Source organism: Engraulis encrasicolus, chromosome 2 (assembly GCF_034702125.1).
Source record: "Engraulis encrasicolus isolate BLACKSEA-1 chromosome 2, IST_EnEncr_1.0, whole genome shotgun sequence".
In the NCBI taxonomy this organism is placed as follows: Eukaryota; Metazoa; Chordata; class Actinopteri; order Clupeiformes; family Engraulidae; genus Engraulis; species Engraulis encrasicolus.
Genome location: NC_085858.1, coordinates 51,970,169 through 51,983,756, shown reverse-complemented (window position 1 = coordinate 51,983,756; position 13,588 = coordinate 51,970,169). Strand labels below are relative to the sequence as shown.

The window sequence follows — 13,588 nt, the reverse complement described above, 5'->3', positions numbered from 1 at the left end:
AGTATATTAACTTCATGCTTCTTTGGACTACATTGGAACATTTTAAGTCTGTAAAAAGTATATCATATTAAGTATTGTAAATATATAACAGGTATGCTTGAAGTATATTTACAGTACACTCCCAAGTACATGAAATAATATAAATGTAATAGTACAATCCATGCTGGTCCTCAGAGCTTGTACATTACACACAGCCACATGTCACAGTAGTGATACAGTATGCATGCCTAGCACGACTGACATTTACAATCATTGCATTGTTACAGAGATTTCAGACACACATTTTACTTTGTTTCATTCTTGTTCCACCTTCCTGCAATTGATCATTTGAATTGATCATTAATGGTGACCCTTGATTCTTTGTTTGAACAACTAGTTCCAACTTACCTCTCACCATGATGTCATGGGAAGTGTGAGCCTATATATACCAGAACATATACGTGACCATCATAATGACGGTGGGAACATGGTCATTTTTTGTGTACCACTTTAAAATGTTAAAACTCCTACAATAAACGCAGAATATAACAATGAGTAATATTTTCATGCAAACCAAAGATATTCCTTAGAGGTAAATGGCTTTCTGTTTGAGAAATTGAGCTCCAAGAAGTGCATTACATGATGGTACATGCATGATGATGCATGATGGGTAAATGCACTTTGTTGTAAGCACACTTTGAATATATTTGGATGAAGCACAATCATGGTGCACTTAGAAAAAGTATACTTCCAATATGTTAAAGTGATTTACTTTAAAGCGCACTATAGAAAATCACACTTCGAAGTCACTTGGGTGAAGTATAATCAAAGTGCACTTAAAAAAAGTGCAATTGCAATATGTTATTAAAAAATACACTTTTAGTAAGTTCACTATTAGAACACTATTAGTATATTCCTCTAAATACACTTTAGCCAAACATCTTCTAAGTGCACTTTATGTATGGTTCGCAAAGTGTACTTTCTTTGAGAGCAACTTAATTACATCTAATTTTAAGTACACTTTAAATAAGCATATTGTAAACATACTTTTTCTTAGCACAAAAAGTGCGAGTGCGCTTTTAACATGCTAAGTACACTTCAGTTGTGCTTTTATTGTACTAAATTGAACCACTTTTTCACCTGGGCTGTAATCCTTGAATATATACAGTATGCTTTTATATAACTATTCCATAAATTGGTTAGTAACATCATTCATTTTTAAATGAATAAATGTATTATGTTTCCTGTGAATTTCACATGAAAATTCAGAAATGTTAAGGGACAGAAAAGTTGGAGAAATGTTTGGAAATGTAGTGGTGGGTGGGTCGCAGAAATAATCTTAGGTCCAAATGTGGGTCCCAGCAGAAAAAAATTGGGAACCACAGCAGTACATGCTGCCATGCAAATGGGTTACAGATATTTTTGTACTATAAAAGTGTGACTCATGTCACTTGGCTGCTATCATTTCCTTTCGGTGTTTGTGGGCCATACGATGATGCTGACTTTCCCCCATTCTGTCGTGTGTGTGTGTGCAGTGTGTGTCTGTGTGTGTGTGTGTGTGTGTGTGTGTGTGTGAGAGAGAGAGAGAGAGAGAAAGAGCGCAATGTGTGTGCATGTGTCCGCGTCTCATTCTGTCATGGTGTGTGTTTCCCATTCTGTCAGTGTGAACGTGCCTGTGTGTGTGCTAGTAACGCATGACCACCTCCATATTTCATGCTTCTGGGTATGCTCTTTAAAGCTTTTGAGGTTGCATGCTGTAAAGGACTGCAAAGCCCTTCTTCCAAATGGCACTCTTGCCGGCTGTGTTCTGTGTGGTACATATGGGATAAAGGGTGACGTCTTGAATGTGGTGAACTGGGACCCGCGCTCATTGTCACAGTATGGCTTGCAAAGGCAGCCAACATAGCTGCATTCCACCCAAAATATATTTGTTAAGGGGGGGAGGACAGAAGGGTGGGGGTGGGGGTTGTTTACATCATCAATATTTTTAGCCACCAACTGTCACATTTTTTGTGTGTCAGTTCACTGTATGCTCTTTGTGTGTGTATGTGAGAGGACCATCTTTTTTTTTAGATGTGAGTCCCTGTGTGTGTGTGTGTGTGTGTGTGTGTGTGTGTGTGTGTGTGTGTGTGTGTGAGAGAGAGAGAGAGAGAGAGCGTGTGTGTGTGTATGTGTGCGTGCGCATGCATCTTCTCCATCTCTCTGTGTGAGACTGCTTAGTCAGCACTATTCCTCTTTCAGCCTCACCCATTCTCTACATCTCTCCTAGCCCTACTTCTTTTTTCCCCCCTGTTGTCGTCCCCCTCAACACATCGTCTCTTACTGCCATGTTTCCTGGGCTTTCCATCTTTCATATGCACGCACTTGCGTGTGGCCGTCACGCACTCACACGCGCACAGAATACTGAAACAAACAAATGCTCAGACGTACGTACGTACATACACAAACATGTGCACTACTGCGGTAACCCACACCAAGCGGATCAATAAAATCAATCTTCATTATGCCATTTAAAATACTGTCAGGTTTTAATAATCATTTCATTTAAATAGAGTCAATAACGCGTTCAGAAATGTTGAACGACGTCAGAGGTAATGTGAAATAAAAAGTCTAATAATCCAAATGTAGCAGCAGCAGAAGCAGCATCTTCCGTACTATGCTGTATATATATTTTTGAATTTATAAAAATCTGCTAGGAGCTAACGTGCTGCGCGTGAAGGCGGTGTGGCAGTGGTCGAGGCATGCCCTGGCTGGTGTAGTTGCCCCGATACTCGGTGGTGTAGCCCCCCAGGCGCAGCGGCAGGAAGCGCCCCTGTAGCCGGCTGTACGAGGTGAACGAGAAGGGTGCCTTGGGGGGGTGCAAGCGGGGTAACGGCTTCCCGGGGCCATTGTAGGGCGCCGCCAACTCAGCACTGGAAGACACAACAGAGATTGCGGTAAAGCCAAGGTGACACGAGAGGGTTACATTAAATTACATTACTCAAAGGGGAATAAAGGACGTACAGATTTAGGCAAAGGTGACACACAGTCAGTGTTACATTGAACTACATTACATTAAGCAGATGTTATTTTTATCCAAAGCCGGAACTTACAATGAAAAAAAGGACACTGACCCAGTCACAGATATTCTGAGCAAAACAAAAAGGTTAACAAGAAAGAGGATAACACAGTAGAGGACAGTGCTGCGTTTGGATAAAGTGGAGACATAGGGCCCTACCAGAGAGAGTAGAGAGAGAGAGGTTCCATTGGCCCATTGTTTCCTGGTTCTATTATGGCCCCCCTTAGGCAGACCTAAGGACTGTTCTATTCATTGTAGGAGCATTATGACACGCCCCTTTAGGCAGACCGGAACCTGGTCACGTTAGGTGCCCATAGAAACCTATTATGTTGGCATATCTCTATACTTAAAGAATCTCTGGCCCTACTGTGGCTCTACCGGTAGGGCACTAGTCTGCAATGCCGGGGACCCAGATTGCATTCCGTCCTGGGTCATTTGCCCATCCTGCCCCGTTTCTCTTCCCACACACATTTCCTGTCTGTCCTTCACTGCCCTGTCCCAAATAAAAGGTAAAGCCCCCCAAAAATATCTTTTAAAAAAGTGGTGGCAGAGGAGCTTGGTGAAAATGACCACACGGGTTGGGATAAAGGGGTAGAGAGGGAGAGAGGGATGGAGGGAGACGGAGAGAGGGAGAGACTTCCGAGTCAGAGGTCACCCTCCAGGTCCTCTCTCATTAGTCCATTAGCCCTGGAGCTTTATTACCTTATTAGCCATTCACTCAGCGTTGCCTAGTTTGGAGGCCCATTTGAGGGAAGCACTTCTCGCTAGCCCTCTTTACCAGTGCAGAGAGGGCGCTTTTTCTGCAGCTGCCATATATCTACCCTGTCCGGTCCTGTGCCGTCCGGCCCTGAGCACTTCCTTCTTCACCGAAAGCAGACGGGAAAGGCTCCGTACAGTCTCTTTTAACACTAATTATTCTGGACAGAGGTCAGCAATCTCTTGCCCACCATCACTGATGTGTGCAACTCTGTAGGGTCAGCATGTGTGGGGTGTGGGTTGTGGGTCTCTCTCTTTCTCTCTCTCTCTCTCTCTCTCGCTCACTCTCTCACTCTGAGTGTGTGTTTGGGTGTATTTCAGAGATCAGGGTATGTGAGAAGGTGCTGGTTTAGACTCACGTAAAGGCCAGCACGTGTCCCATACGTCACGATTCATGTTGGGTTTTGCAGAATGATACAATTTCACACACTCTTGATACGGGGCTTTCAAGAGGTCATTTATGTTCTTGCTGCTCTAAGCCTTAAGTTAGGGCAAGATGAATGAGTATCATCAAGCTGTCATTGCCCTTGAAGACAATCCATCTTCACCACGATTTTTTCTACCAATGGAATGATCCCTTGGGCTACACTACTACATTAAACACTCATTGTAACAAATACTCAAGCATTAAATACATGAAAAGGGAAAAATACTAACTATTCAAAAAGCATTCTTGTTGCACTGCTTTTCAGAGGTGTCAATCCTGGGTGCAGCAATTAAAGACCCTGTCACATTTTCCTTCAAACCCAGGTGACCTTATCAAATGTCATTATCAATCAATCTTAAGGGCTCATTGCAATCACCTGATTCAGAGTTAGGATGAACTAAATTGTTGAGTATTTTCTTTCTGAACCATCTAAAATCTCCACTCATTACTTGGAACATATCTCAGTGCAGAAGCCGTTGCATGCTCTTTTACCACACTACCTGGCCTATCATCGTGTGAATTTTCAACTCAAGTGCTGCCCCCTAGTGGATAACAAACAATGTGCTACCTCATCACTTTCCCCACCAGCATCCGCACTACACCACTGATGCCCTCTGATGCCCTTACCTGTCAAAGAGCCTGTGATCCCTGAGAGAGGTGCTGAGGAAATGGCTTGGTGCCGTGGAGCTCCGGTCCACGGCATACTGTCCATGTAGGGGAAGGAAGAGGGGAAATGTTTATCACCTGTCTGCAACTGCACCATTTAGACATACAGTCTATGCAAGACATGCATACAGATGGAAAAAAAATGTCATCGTTGAAATGACCTAGACAAGCAGAGGAGAAATGATGTGCTCATAGCTATTCAAAGCAGTGAGGTGATTCTTACCAGGCTTGTACGAAATTCCGAATGGAAAGAATTTCAATTCAAAATAATGCCATAATACGAACACTAGGTGGTGCCATTACCTTGAATTTCTTTGAATTTAATCTAAAACACCCATTGAAAGTACATAGAACACCACCACCTAGTGTTCGTATTATGGCATGACTTTGAATTGAAATTCTTTACATTCGGAATTTCGTACAAGCCTGATTCTTACGTGTGTAAGCTTGTAGTAAATGATGCACACCGACACATAGCAGGTGAGGTAAACTCATCATGTTTACATAGCCTTCTGAAAACTCTGAGCAGACACAAACAATATGAACATACACAGGCATAACTCTCTGTGCAAAATCAAACGGGCCTGGACTGCACACAGTAAGATGGACTGATAATGTTATTGACTGATTTGGCTGATTCACAGAGATGCCTTTTGCTTCTGGCCTTACCATCAGCTCATGGTTGTGTTCTATTGGGAGTCTGATGTATGCTGGATGGCCCCTGTAGTGGTCTCGCATCTCACTGGTTGGAACAGGAAGTACCCGCATCGCCCAGCAATCTTTAACCTGATGAAGTCACATTTCACAATGTATGATTATATGATGTAGGCTACAGTATGATTGTATACAAAGTCACAATATGCAGGTTTACACACAGAAAAGCATCAGTAATCAAATGTCTTAGTAGTCTTGTCTAGTACGCACCTTGGTTTTTTTAGTCTTGTTTTAAGCAGCTTGTTTTAACAGCCTGATCTCCAAAAATTCTGTGCTCCTGGACACGGATGTTAAGGACACGAAATCCGTGTCCAGGAGCACGGATTTTGCCAAAATTCTGTGCTCCTGGACACGAAATTGTTTTCCGTGCTCCTGGACACAGAATTGTTTTCTGTGATGGGCTCACAGAAGCGCTTTCTATTAATAGGCTATTACCACAGCACTGTGTTAACTCTATCATTAGAAAATACATACCAAATGCTAATCCTAAACAAAATAATGTTATAGCAATTTAAGTTGTGCCCTGATCAAAACATTCCCTAACCTTAACCTGTCATAAAAGACATACTTTTGAGAAATACCTTTTCCAGTTGGTTGCTAGGCTATCAAATTCATATTATGAATGAAAGAAACCTGAAAGAAACCCTAACCTGTCAGTGAGAATTTTTTTTTTTAGAAAAAATATTTGAAAAATCCTGAGAAAACACAAGACTGTGGAAACATAGAGCTGTGGGAGTATAGAGAGAGCACTTCTGTGTGTCCATCACGGAAAATAATTCCGTGTCCAGGAGCACAGATTCTGTGCTCCTGGACACGGATTTTGTGTCCTTAACATCCGTGTCCAGGAGCACAGAATTTTTGGAGAGCGTTTTAAGCACCTTGACCAACCGAATATCCCACTTTTACTTTGACTCTACTGCTAAATGTGCACTGTGTCTAAAATTAACTGAATGCAAAAATCTAATTTTAGTGGCCTGGCTTCGCAATTAACCTAGAGGTCTATAAGACCAATGAAATTATCAGCTGCACAATCAACCAATTCTGTTGCCCGTGGTAATCCTCTTCACCTTACCTTCCGATTGACATCAGTCATTGTGAGAGCCATGGAGTGTGGTGGGGCCACAGGCTGCTTAATGTCAGCTAGTGGTCCAGTGAGTGGTTTCCTGTTGTGCATCATGTGTGAGGTAGGAATGAGAGATGAGGCCAGAGTCGTGTGAAGCCTGCCGTCCAGCGAGCGAGGCAGAGGGCCTTTCTGAAAGTACAAGAGAAGTCACAACAGCACAACAGTATGGCTTTCGTTATAATTAACAAATAACAATAATAATAATATCTAACTTTTATAGCAAAATGTATACATTGGCTACATCTCCATGTTCACTAACAGTATCAAAAAAACAAAAATTGTTTAACAAAAACATGGGCCTTTATTTGGCAAAGGCTGGCACAGAACTAAAAATTATGTAAGTTAAAAAGTAAGCTTAATTAGTCATTAATTAATAACTGAGATAGACATCAGCATTTTACTGCCATTGCAACAGTGCACCAATAGCATCATGATGTCATCAAGATGCATCTCACCCATCCATCTTCCTCTTCTGATTCCGTGTAACGTAATTTAGCCCTACAACATCCAAATATGCACTAAAGGCCTGCTTCTTGTAACTTAGGTCATCCTGTTTGTGGTGCAGTAACTGCATGTCATACAGTCATCTGGCTGCCAATATTATAGTAAACATGGATCAACTACCTACCCTCAAATTGGGGTTTGACTGGAAAGGCGGGTGAGGCACAAATTTGTGTCCGATTCCAGTACTCGTGACACCTGCGCTCCATGCCCGTCGCTGATCCATGCTGAAGCGTTTTTCTCTAAAGGGCTGATAACTGTCTTTTCACGGTTTAACCGATACCCAACTCATGTACGCGACTATGATAACTGAAAGTCATTCATCTATTCTGCTCATACCTCTAATTTCAGATGCGTGCTAACTAGCAGCTGAACTGCTAACCTAGGACTCTACTTTGGTGTGGTGTCTGTTTTGGTATTATCTATCACCATAGAAACTCTACGCGGGGATAGAAAGGCGCACGGAGCACTTTTAACGCCTTTCCAGTTCAAGCTCATAATAGCTGGTTGTTATTTCCAACTTGTGGAAGTGACGTTCTTTATGCGAATTGATACCTGTATATATCAGCTTCTCTGACTAGTAAATTGCATAGCCTATACGGTATTAATTTTAGCTTGTTTGTAGGATAACATTGTAACTGCCAGGCTGCACAATTCTAGACAGCGCTCAGCACGTCATGATACTGCCGCTGTTACTTACTGCGCATGGTCATGTCATCTGTGGGCTTGTTTTGTCCACTACTGTTGATGACGGAGGTCCGTGCCAGTGCACGTGAGGATCATTCATAGATAACAGCGTTGAAAAAAAATGGTAAATACTATTAAGCGTTTACAGCGTAACACTATATTTACATTTTGTTGATAACTTGTCTGCTGGGTTAATTGATTGGAACATTACATGTTACACTGTAACAACATCTAAAAGTAGGAAAAAGTTATCTTTTTCACCTTGTTGGATTGTTGATCTGTGGGTCTGTGATGTTCTGGAAAAGGCCAGGCTATAGGGCCTCTGTTTGGTTTTAAAATAACATACAAACTGTGTGAATTATGTGAGGACAATGTAATATAATTGTAATTATACTTTCCCTGTACAGGCTGATCCCGAGCTCTACTATGAGAGTGGAGGTTATGATGTAGAGTTGTTTGTTGACCCTCCAGACCCAGAGTGGATTTGTGCCATATGCCAAGGTGTTCTTAGATGCCCAGTGCGGGCACCTTGCCATCACATCTTCTGCAAAAAATGCATATTACAGTGGCTGAAAAGGTGAGGAGCTGTTTGCATTAATGCATTGCCGCACTAATGCTCCAAGTAAACATACTTTCTCTGTGATGAAAAAGCACTCAGGTTAATGAGACACTCTTTTACTTTCAGGCAGGAGACGTGCCCTTGCTGTCGAAAACCCATTAATCATAACTTAATATTGGTGATGTACAAACTGAGCAAGTCAATCGGCCGCCTGAAGATCAAGGTAAGATACTGATTATGAAAGTGTGTGAGTGTGTGTGTGTGTGTGTGTGTAGGCAGTGCTTTAAGCGGCAAAAAATAAGTGCCAGTACTAGGTATTACCAAGGAGAGTAGAGACAGGAGGGCTTACTGACGTCATAACAGCGTAGTACGAAATGATGGCGAGGGGAGTACGGAAATTTGATTCTTCTTCTAGTTCTACGGTCAGTATTGGAAGCATCAGGGAAGCATGCAATGCCACTTCCGCGAAGGTCGGAGTGTGGAACAGGCCATAGGACAGCGTGAATGTTTGTCAGCTGTCCTTAATTACCCCCAGCAATTACTGCTGACCAACAGCTGCAGTTAATTGGGCCACAAATTATCCATCATGGTGTCGCCCCCACTGACCATGCGCAAGGGAGTACGGACATTGTATCCATCGCACCCACTGACCAATGACCATGCGCAAGGGAGTTCATTTTCCATCCACTCGTGTCCTCAGGCAACGCCCCCGTACTACAGCGTGGCCAATGCATTTCCCCCCGAGAGATTGTTCTTCTGTGTCAAGTTTCTTTGGTATTACTTAAGACAAGGTCCTGGTACTCTATAGGCTGAAATTGATACTCGAATGTGAGTACTACCCACCCACTGAAAGCACTGTGTATAGGCCTACAATGATATTTCATTTGATGTATATGTGCAACATGGGTGTATGATACATAACAATTGAGAAAAAAGTCTAGTGTGTGTGTGTGTGTGTGTGTGTGTGTGTGTGTGACTCCAAGGTAATGAAATACGTAGTACTCCTATGGAGCACTCAGTGGAGTAAACCAGTGTAGAGCATCCAGTGCTGAGCCCTTAAAGTGATACTGTCCCATTTTTTGAAATAAGCTTATTTTACTAATTTAATATTGGTGGCGGCTAACTGGTCTCATAGGACTCAATGTTAACTGCTAGCTTAGAGGTAAAATTTGCACTGCCAGAGAGGTGTAAAATGAGCTTATTTCCAAAAATGGGACAGTATCACTTTAAGCTTATCACTGAAAGAAAAAATAGGTAAATTAAACTGTCAATGTGCCATTAAACTTTGTCTGGGAGTGTGTTGCAGGCCTAATTTCCTTTCAGTGATCTTCTGTTTGGTCCAGCACCTGTGCTACTGATGTGTGTGTATTATCTGACTTTTTGCCCTTATCACACAGTCTCCTCAAAACCTCTCCCTTTGCATCTCTCTCTCTCTCTCTCTCGTCCTCTGCACCAGTGCAAGAACGAGATCCGCGGCTGCCGCGCAACCTTCCCGCTGTCCGAGCAGTACTGCCACAGCCTGGACTGCGTGTTCGAGTTGGTGGGCTGCCCGTACCGCGGCTGCCGCGCTCAGTTGCTGCGGCGCGACCTGGAGACGCACACGCGCCACTGCGAGCACTGGAGCCAGCCATGCCACATGGGCTGCGGGGTGCTGCTCAGCCACGGTACCCAGGCCCAGCACAACTGCTACCAGCAGCTGCGGCTGCAGCACGAGGCCCAGCGCCAGAGCCACCGCACCGTGGCCATCGCCCTCAAGAAGAAGATGCGGCGCATGCAGAAGGCCATGGACCACATGAAGGAGCAGATCGCGCTCATCTGCGAGAGCCTGGAGGTCCTGGACGACAAGGAGGAGGACGAGGAGGAGGGGGGTGTCAGCAGCGGGAGGATCGGCAGCTTCTGAGGAAGGGCTTCCATGAATTGGGGCCCTCTATTTGCTTTGTGGACTGAGCTATGGGTTGAATAGGATGACAGTGTATTGCAGAAAGAATGGACATTATTTATACCACACATAATATCAATATGAGAGATGGACCTTTTGAGTTTGTGTTTTTTTATAGCAAAGGGTGAAAATTTATATGAAATTGCCTATGCATGAGTACAAATGGAGAGAAAAACAGTATTAAAGTTATTTTTAAGTTCCCAAACGACATATTAGTTTTTTTTCTTTCTTAGGCCTATAATTTTTTTGGGACATTTTTTTTGCTGCCATTACAGAATTCTATGTTACAGCATTAAGTCTATATTTGGTGTATAACAAGAATGGCACCAATGGCTGAATTTGTTGTGAATGTTAATATCCAGGGTGGGTTGAACATGAGTGTTGAAAGAAGATAAAACAGTATGGGGAGAGGTGATAAAAGGCTTTCAGAAAGAACATAAACACAGTGGACAGGCAGAGCAACATCCTGTGGATAGATGATTGAACTATCGCGAGAATTCTGGCCCTATAAATCCCACCGGAACCTACGCAATGCCTTCTTTTTCCTGCCTACAGAAAATCACGTAAGTGGTGAGACCATGGCTTTTGCTGAATCTTACTAAAATCGAAGTAATCTTTAATTCTAGAACTGAGCACTTTTGTCATGTTTGTTCGCACAACCATATCAGTATTAAAGCATATAGTATTTAAGTGAGGATTATCTTAGAAACATGTAAAACCTACTGAATTGATTGTCACTGGAAAATGGCGGTCGGCTTTCCATGTATGCTAAGACACTGCTTAACTTCAGATAACGCATTAATGTTTCGTTTTCACAGCCGTTATTCCGCCAGTACTATTACAGAGTTGTAATTGGTAAGTTGCTAACCAATTGTTTTGCTAGTAACTCGAGTAACTAATGGTTGTGCATGTGACATAATGCAGACGAGTTGGCTAGCACCCTAGTCTGCCAGCGAAAGCTGAACTAGCCTTACAGGAAACCCACGTTGTTAAGCGTTTCTGTAGCCTGCTGGTTGTTGTAACCAATGCTTTGGTAAATAGATTGTCTGACCTACGTGTATCCGTCTTTCACACAGCAAATGGCGGACGACGCCGGTGGTAGTAGAGGAGGCTTTCGCGGAGGTTTCGGCACTGGGGGCCGGGGTCGCGGCCGTGGACGCGGCAGAGGCCGCGGACGTGGTCGTGGTGCCAGGGGTGGCAAGTCCGAGGACAAGGAGGTACGTTGACTTGGCAATTGTGTTAACGCTGGACTTGGTTGAAATGTGTAGACTGAACAGTTTTGACGGAAAGTTTTCACTTGGTTAATAATGGATTGAATCAATGAACCACCCGTCGTGTAGCGAACAGACTGTTCCACATTGACACCTGACTTGCTTTGGTTTTTGCAGTGGGTGCCCGTCACCAAGCTGGGTCGCCTTGTCAAGGACATGAAGATCAAGTCCCTGGAGGAGATCTACCTGTACTCCCTCCCCATCAAAGAGTCTGAGATCATCGACTTCTTCCTGGGGTCTGCTCTGAAGGATGAGGTCCTCAAGATCATGCCTGTGCAGAAGCAGACCAGGGCCGGACAGCGCACGAGGTTCAAGGTAAGATTCAAGCATGTACATTCACATTTTTCAACTTGCTACACTTAATTCGTAAAGATGTTCATAACATAAAATTGGCTTTGATTTGAGGCTGTGCTCTTGTATGGTCACTAAGCGATTTTAAACCATGGTTCATGTTGGAAGATGCTGACTGGTACTGGTCATGATCTGCAGAAGTTTGCATCATGAATTAAATCAACACGAGAACTTGACTCAGTGTGACTGTAGAGAAGTGATGAAGTATATAGTATTCAAACTGATGGGTCATTTGGTGATTTGGATATAAAAACTGACGTTTATTCTTTCGCCTCCCTATTTTAGGCCTTCGTCGCCATTGGTGACTACAACGGCCATGTGGGTCTGGGAGTGAAGTGCTCCAAAGAGGTGGCCACTGCCATCCGCGGTGCCATCATCCTGGCCAAGCTGTCCATCGTCCCCGTGAGGAGAGGCTATTGGGGTAACAAGATCGGAAAGCCCCACACCGTGCCCTGCAAGGTAAGATTATCGTTCACTCAGATTGCGGTAGTCAGGGGATGAAGCCAATAGTTTATTTAAGTGGATGTATTGTTTGTGCTGTGTGCATCTTCAAGGGATGCACACTGGATCATTGTACAGTGAAAAGCAAGGTATTCTAGTTAACAGGATGTTTGGAACCATTCGCTTGTATCTTTGTCATTTCAGCACACTTTTTTTGCCTCAACCTTGTCTTACTGTTGATATTGGTGGTGCAAATGTATTAAGCGCTCGACTGTTTCTTGACTTATTATCCTCTGTGTTGCAGGTAACTGGCCGCTGTGGCTCAGTCCTTGTGCGTCTGATTCCCGCCCCCCGTGGTACTGGTATTGTGTCGGCTCCTGTTCCCAAGAAGCTGCTCATGATGGCCGGTATCGACGATTGCTACACTTCCGCCAGAGGCTGCACTGCCACCCTGGGCAACTTTGGTGAGTTGGGACGCTCATGGTGGTTTGGGGTGGAGGGCAGATGGATGATGGGTCTGGGCTCTCTGGTCAGCTGCATCATTCTGTGGTGTTGGCCTTGTTTCATGGGAGAGAAAGGAATGAGTGCAGTAATGCACGGCAGGATCAGTTCAGTGGTGTATGTGTACCTCAGCCTAAAACTATTCCTTATGTTCATGAGTTACAGTGACCTTGGGCAACATGGGATATTCTAAAAGTCCCTGTGAATACATTTTGTTAATGGAATAATCTGAGACTCTGTTTTTGTTTTGCAGCCAAGGCCACATTCGACGCCATTTCCAAGACGTACAGCTATCTGACTCCTGATCTCTGGAAGGAGACTGTCTTCACAAAGTCTCCCTACCAGGTGAGTGAATGCATTCAGTATATTGCAAGAAATGGACTGTATTGGAGGTATGGAGGTTCAATGCGATGTTTTGTTGTGGTTCTAATGTGTTGTCCCCTTTTCTCTTCAGGAATTCACGGATCATCTGGCAAAGACCCACTCCAGGGTTGCAGTTCAGAAGGCTCTCCAGGCAGCAACTTAAATTGCTTTTGTACAACAAAATGGTGGAAATAAAAAGTTAAAAACATACCTTGGGTTGTCATTTTTACAGTTGAGATGGCATGGTTGGGG

The 13,588-nt window shown here is 43.7% G+C and overlaps 3 protein-coding genes across 5 annotated transcripts; 2 read left to right on the top strand and 1 right to left on the bottom strand.

Moving 5' to 3' along the window:
- Positions 1–2,488: 2,488 nt before the first annotated feature.
- Positions 2,489–8,022, bottom strand: zgc:193811 (uncharacterized protein LOC559801 homolog). Its single transcript, XM_063216692.1, has 5 exons — positions 7,352–8,022; positions 6,673–6,852; positions 5,556–5,672; positions 4,848–4,924; positions 2,489–2,891 (listed from the first exon to the last, which is right to left on the bottom strand). The coding sequence occupies exons 1-5, from the start codon at positions 7,448–7,450 to the stop codon at positions 2,672–2,674; spliced, it is 693 nt and encodes a 230-aa protein (XP_063072762.1). The 5' UTR covers positions 7,451–8,022; the 3' UTR covers positions 2,489–2,671.
- Positions 7,972–10,615, top strand: LOC134465136 (RING finger protein 151-like). The gene is made up of 4 exons (XM_063218604.1): positions 7,972–7,980; positions 8,319–8,488; positions 8,597–8,693; positions 9,927–10,615. Exons 1-4 carry the CDS (start codon positions 7,972–7,974, stop codon positions 10,368–10,370), a joined length of 720 nt encoding a protein of 239 aa, XP_063074674.1. The 3' UTR covers positions 10,371–10,615.
- Positions 10,616–10,857: 242 nt separating this feature from the next.
- rps2 (ribosomal protein S2) lies at positions 10,858–13,544 on the top strand. Of its 3 annotated transcripts, XM_063190739.1 has the most exons (8): positions 10,952–10,972; positions 11,228–11,264; positions 11,486–11,626; positions 11,798–11,995; positions 12,317–12,490; positions 12,777–12,936; positions 13,227–13,318; positions 13,428–13,544. In XM_063190739.1, exons 3-8 carry the CDS (start codon positions 11,489–11,491, stop codon positions 13,497–13,499), a joined length of 834 nt encoding a protein of 277 aa, XP_063046809.1. In that variant the 5' UTR covers positions 10,952–10,972; positions 11,228–11,264; positions 11,486–11,488; the 3' UTR covers positions 13,500–13,544. The 3 variants fall into 3 exon arrangements, with proteins under 3 accessions (XP_063046800.1, XP_063046809.1, XP_063046814.1); XM_063190730.1 differs by lacking the exon at positions 11,228–11,264 and having other exon boundaries at positions 10,858–10,972; XM_063190744.1 differs by lacking the exon at positions 11,228–11,264 and having other exon boundaries at positions 10,955–10,979.
- The last annotated feature ends 44 nt before the right edge of the window (positions 13,545–13,588 follow it).